The sequence below is a fragment of the Entamoeba invadens genome (assembly GCF_000330505.1).
Source record: "Entamoeba invadens IP1 unplaced genomic scaffold scaff_1105074724957, whole genome shotgun sequence".
Classification (NCBI taxonomy): domain Eukaryota; phylum Evosea; order Mastigamoebida; family Endamoebidae; genus Entamoeba; species Entamoeba invadens.
In genome coordinates this window covers 313,981-319,874 of record NW_004191594.1, presented here as the reverse complement: position 1 = coordinate 319,874, position 5,894 = coordinate 313,981, and the positions used below count along the sequence as shown (strand labels likewise).

The 5,894-nt window shown below is 35.3% G+C and overlaps 4 protein-coding genes across 4 annotated transcripts; 3 read left to right on the top strand and 1 right to left on the bottom strand.

Moving 5' to 3' along the window:
• Nucleotides 1-18: 18 nt before the first annotated feature.
• On the top strand, nucleotides 19-327 carry EIN_378530 (N-acetyltransferase separation anxiety, putative; the record flags this gene model as incomplete). Its single annotated transcript, XM_004182836.1, has 1 exon — nucleotides 19-327. One exon carries the CDS (start codon nucleotides 19-21, stop codon nucleotides 325-327), a length of 309 nt encoding a protein of 102 aa, XP_004182884.1.
• Nucleotides 328-592: 265 nt separating this feature from the next.
• On the top strand, nucleotides 593-2,513 carry EIN_378520 (DNA replication licensing factor mcm4-B, putative; the record flags this gene model as incomplete). Its single annotated transcript, XM_004182835.1, has 2 exons — nucleotides 593-2,258; nucleotides 2,329-2,513. The coding sequence occupies 2 exons, from the start codon at nucleotides 593-595 to the stop codon at nucleotides 2,511-2,513; spliced, it is 1,851 nt and encodes a 616-aa protein (XP_004182883.1).
• Nucleotides 2,514-2,611: 98 nt separating this feature from the next.
• EIN_378510 (hypothetical protein) lies at nucleotides 2,612-3,955 on the bottom strand (the record flags this gene model as incomplete). Its single annotated transcript, XM_004182834.1, has 1 exon — nucleotides 2,612-3,955. The coding sequence occupies one exon, from the start codon at nucleotides 3,953-3,955 to the stop codon at nucleotides 2,612-2,614; it is 1,344 nt and encodes a 447-aa protein (XP_004182882.1).
• Nucleotides 3,956-4,263: 308 nt separating this feature from the next.
• On the top strand, nucleotides 4,264-4,671 carry EIN_378500 (60S ribosomal protein L14, putative; the record flags this gene model as incomplete). The annotated part of the gene is made up of 1 exon (XM_004182833.1): nucleotides 4,264-4,671. One exon carries the CDS (start codon nucleotides 4,264-4,266, stop codon nucleotides 4,669-4,671), a length of 408 nt encoding a protein of 135 aa, XP_004182881.1.
• Between the last annotated feature and the right edge of the window lie 1,223 nt (nucleotides 4,672-5,894).

Below are 5,894 nucleotides of genomic sequence, written 5' to 3'. Positions count from 1 at the left end.
ATAACAACAGCAAATTTAATGACATTAGGCGTTGAAAATACACATCAAAAAAATGGCATTGGGGGGCGTCTTCTGGAATTTGGATGTCAAAAAATGGAGGAACAAAACTGCTCGTCTGTCTATCTCCACGCACTCACAACAAACACATCAGCACATCAGTTCTATAAAAATCACTCATTTGTAATTAAAAAGTTGATTCCAAAGTACTACAGTTTTTCAGAAACCCCACAAGATGCTTATTACTTGCAAAGAAATTTCAAGGAGGTCAGGTGGTCTTTCTTAACATACTGCTTCGACCAAATCATTATCTTCTTCGACTCGACTTGATGAATCACTGTTCCATAAACAAACTATAGTTAATAGTTTATTTGTAGTTTATTTATTGATTGATGAAATTGAAACAATTTAAAAATGTATTATAAACAAACTATAATTATTAATCATAATTGTTAATAATAAACAAACTAGAATAAAGCTACTATTTTATTATTAATTCCTCAACACAAAAAAACTATAATTAATACAATAATAACTATATATAATTAGTTTTTCAATACAAAGGAATCAGAAACTCGAAAAGTGAGAAAATCGAATGGAGAAAGATAAAGTGAAGGGGAAACAATACATCTGGGGAACACTAATAGACTTTGACAAGACTGTAGCAGATATTAAAGAGCTAATTAAAACTGCGAAATACACCGCACTTCTTCCTCGAGCGACCGAAGATGGGTATATAGATATCGACTTGAATGATGTCAAGACTCAAAATTCGATGCTTCACAAGTGTATTATAGAGTACCCGACACAACTTTTACACATCATGGATGAAGTCGTCACCGAGATTTGTGATATATCCGTCCAAGTCAGAGTTTTCAATTTGCCACTGACTAAGAGGATACGAGGACTTTCACCAAGCGACATTGAACGACTTGTTACCATTCGAGGGATGGTGACTCGAGTATCCAATTTGATTCCGTCCATGAAGATCGGTGTCTTCATATGTACTAGCTGCCATTATGTGAAAGAAATAGATGTGGATTTAAGAGGGACTTTGACCATTCCATCAAAGTGTGAGAATTGTAAGAAGAGTAACACCCTCCAAATCGACCACACACGATCGGAGTTCATAGACAAGCAGATCATTCGAGTGCAAGAAGCGCCGGAGTCTATGCCCCCCGGAGAGACTCCACAAACTCTTCATTTACTTGCCTTTGATTTATTAGTCGACTCTGCAAAGCCCGGGGATCGTGTAGAAATCACTGGCGTTTACCGAGCCGATGCAATCAAAATTGGAATCTCTCAAAGAACGGTGAGGGCGGTGTTTAACTCGTACATTGACATCGTCCACGTCAAGAAGTACACAAAACAGAATGTCGTGGACGTCGACTTCCCATCACTCATAACACCAAATTGGTATGAGAAGTTGGTCCATTCACTCGCGCCGTCTATCACAGAGATGGACGACGTCAAAAAGGGGCTTTTATGTCAGCTCTTTGGGGGGACTCGAAAGGTCTTAAACGACCAACAAAAGCTTCGTGGGGATATCAACGTCTTACTTGTTGGCGATCCTGGGACTTCGAAGTCGCAATTACTGACTTTCATCCACAAAGTAGCGCCGCGAGGAATGTACACGAGTGGGAGAGGGTCATCTGCTGTTGGGTTGACTGCGTTTGTAGGGAAGAGTGAAGATGGAGGAACTGTGTTGGAGAGTGGAGCGCTTGTGATGAGTGACAAAGGGTTGTGTTGTATTGATGAGTTTGATAAGATGACGGAGATGACGCGGAGTGTGTTACATGAAGTGATGGAGCAACAAACAATTTCAGTAGCGAAGAGTGGGATTGTGTGTTCCTTAAATGCACGGACGGCGATTTTGGCGTCTGCCAATCCGAAAGAGTCGAGGTACAATCCAAAGTTGAATATATTAGAAAATATACAGATGCCACCTTCCCTCTTGTCACGATTTGACTTGATTTATTTGATATTGGATCGACCGGATTTGGAGCGAGACAAACGACTTGCACGACATATCATTTCACTCTATTGGGGGGAGGAGAAAGTGACCAACACGTTGGACATCCCCACATTCTCTGCATTTGTGAAATACGCACGGAAGAATTGTAAGCCAGTCTTGTCACAAGAAGCCGGCGAGACTCTTGTGGAGGGGTATTTACAGATGCGAAAAATAGGGTCTGAAAATAAGACGAAGAAGACGGTGTCTGCAACAACACGGCAATTGGAGTCACTGATTCGAATATCAGGTTTGTATTATTTATTATTACTATTTATATCTATTGCTTTTATAATATTATAATATTGAATAACGTCTAGAGGCTAGAGCTAAAATGGAACTCCGTCCTTTGATCTCTGTGGATGACGCTAAAGAGGCAATTCGACTGGTTAAGACTGCAATCTTACAAGCAGCAACAGACCCATTGACTGGACTTGTTGACTATGATTTATTAGCGACGGAAGGTGCGCCACAAGTAGCAGAAGAGAAGGAGAGGCCTCTATAAATCACTTGTGTTATACAGAGCAGTTATGGAAGAGAATAGTTAAATTTATAGTAAAGTAATTATAAAGTTTGGTAACACAAATACACAATAAAATTGAACTAATTCGACTTGAGTTCTATTCTGACTCCATGCGATAGAGAAAGTTGCTGGGAGTGCTTGTTGTTCACGAGTGTGTTGTTGGACTCCAACTCATACTGTGAATTTCTGAGGAAGCCATGTGTGATACAGCACCCGACGTGAGTAGAAATAGTGATACATATCATACAAAAGACCATGAAATAGATTGGAATGAAGATCACCCAAAACCGCGTGTCTATCCGCCCATCCAATTTGAGAGACAACAACGCAACAAAAGCGAGCAATGGAACCGAGAAAAACACGAGGAAGAGAAACACAAGTTTGAGTATAAAAAGAGCTTCAGATGTGGTCTTCTTCTCGAAACAAGGGAAGAGATGTCTGAAGCCGGGAACGTCGGATACCACCAATTTTGATTCGAAGCATTTCAAATAAAGAAACGCGAATAAACAAATGAAGAGCAAATAGAATTGTAACACGTAAATAGGAATAAACGCGTATTTGTTAGGGAAGTCGATGTCGAAGAGTAATGAAAGTGTTAACAGCATAAATAACGTCAATACGCAACACGACGGGAACATGAAGTAAATCAGTTTTGTCAGCGACCATTTTGTGCGCGTGTACTTTGGAAGGAATGAGAAATTGGCGCACGAGAACACGGAGAGGACGAAATTGAAGAAGATGGGAATGACGACAAAGACAAACGACATCTTCCCAACGATAAATAAGAAGAAGAGGAAGAAGTCGATGATGACAAGTATATTAAAGAATGACGCAACACCAATGTACTGTGACGCGAAGCTATAGATTGAGCCGATGAGTAACAAGGAAACGTTCTGTTGTGGAAGAAATGTCAAATCGAAATCCGTCCCATAGACGTAATAGATACATATGAATGCCAAATAGGGGAAAAGTGCTCGAGTGACTATCGAGAAGGACAAGAAAGCCATTGGAATGACTATATTGATGGTCGATATTCGGTCTAAGTGTATCACTAAAAGAGCTATGAAGATGACATCACAGAAGAATGTGATGTAATCAAAGGAGATGTTAAGTAAGATATTGAGTAAGATCCACACTATTTTTTTAAAGGGTCGGTTATGGACGGTATGGCGTGTCGGGTGAGGAGCATTCGATTGTTCATATTGCGAAATGACTATAAAGTCTTGTTGGTACTGAGACAGACTTTGGAGAGGGTCTTCGCAGGTATACCCCAACTTCGTGTGCCAATACGTCACATCGCTTATCAATAAACTAAATTTCTTACATGTCAACGACATGGAGAGAACATCTTGTGGCGACAAGTGACTTGTGATGTGATTTAAGAGTGTTGGTGGGAGGGTCTCAAGTGAATATTGCTCGTCCATTCTTCGTTTCAGATTTGACAGTTTGATTTCTAAAAGAAGATTTTAATTGATATTTTACTATTAAGTTATAGTTTTCTATTTTAATTTAATTTTTTTTATTAAAATGTATAATTTTATAAAATTAGTATATTTATATATAACTATACCATTTGGATAGTATAATATAATAGTTGTAAATATATAGTAAAATTACTAGAGTAATAATATATCAATTTTAAGAGTGGAATGAAAGTATTAATAATGATAGAAAAAAATAGTAAAAATTGTAGAAATAAGAAAAGGAAAACCCTAAAGAACGAGAAAAGGCAATGGTCTTCACTCGTTTTGTTGAAGTAGGTCGTGTTGTGTTGATCAAGGCTGGACCATTCGTAAACAAATTGGCCGTCATTGTCGAGATCCTCGACCACAGCAGAGTACTCATCGACGGTCCACAGGCGATCACTGGTGTTACCAGACAAGTCATCAACTTGAAGCAGGTCGACTTGACATCCTTCGTCGTTGCTAATGTCACACGTGGAATGCTCCACAACAAGCTTTGCTTACGTTTCGAACAGGACCACATCGTCAAGAGATTCGCCAAAACTGCTCAAGGCAAGGCCATTGAAAGATTCAACTTAAGATCCAAAATGACCGATTTCGACGCCTTCAGAGTTAACAAGATCAATAGAAATATTGACGCCGTCGCTAGAGCTATTGCTTTCAAGAAAGCCAAATGATTTAACTCGTTGTCTTGTCTCTGTTATAATTCTTATTACAACAAGGTGGTTTTTTCTTATAGATTTTAATATATTATTATTAATATAGTATTAATTATTTCTGTTATAATTAAATGCTTTTTTTATTATTGTTTTTTATTATTTTTATATAAACAAAATAAGTCTCAATTTTAAGGCGATCACGGTGAATCTATTTATGTTGATTATTTTGGCTTTTTTACTCAGGAAATAAATATAGAACGATTATTATTAAAAATGAAAAATTTAGAAAATAATTTTTAACCTTATAAAAATACAACATACTTTGCTCCAAATATAAAAAACAAAATAATTGCAAAATAATATTTTATATTTTGAATCAGTTTCTTAACGTTTTCTGTTAAAAAAATAATTATTGTTATTTTTTTAATAAAAAGTTTAATATATTTACTAAATTATATAGTTCAAATAATTATTTTTACAAATAAATATAAAAACCGCAATTGAGTTGTGTGAAGGGGGAATTTGTATTTATTGATGGAAAAGTGTTTCCGTTGATCTTGCGGAGACTTTGGATACATTTCCGTAGCCAGTTAGTTACAATTAACACAACAATGAAAGTCCTCCGCTATTTTTTATTAAAACTTTTTTGTTAAAAAAAAACGTGAAAAAATTTGAAATAGTATATTCAATCGTAAATAATCTATAATACAAAATCATCATCTATAAATAAAATGTGCATTTTTCATCATCTAAATATAGAACAATTAACATAAAAAAAGAAAAAAAAACACAATGTACTAATAATTTGTATTATTATATATAATATCGTAATAGTACACCATTCATAATAGTTTATTATATCATTTAAATTATTACAACATTTGTAATTTGATCAATAAACGTAAACTTATTTTGAAGAAACTTGACACGCGTGATACAGTTAACACTTAACCATATTTAAATTTATTTGTTAAATAATCAATTGTTTACAGATAAACATACTTTAATATGAATTGTCAAAAGTACCCAATTATTGATAAATTTGTTATTTTTTGATAGTATGTTTATTGTGTTTAATTGACATTATTTTTTTTAATTCACAAAACGTACATGTATTTGTTCAAAATTAAAACAATATTAAAACAGTTTTCAAAGGTGTTGTATTTGTATTTCAAACTATATTGTTAAAGATAGGTTATGTTTGTTTTTTTAATAAACAATTCTGATAATTCACAAATTCA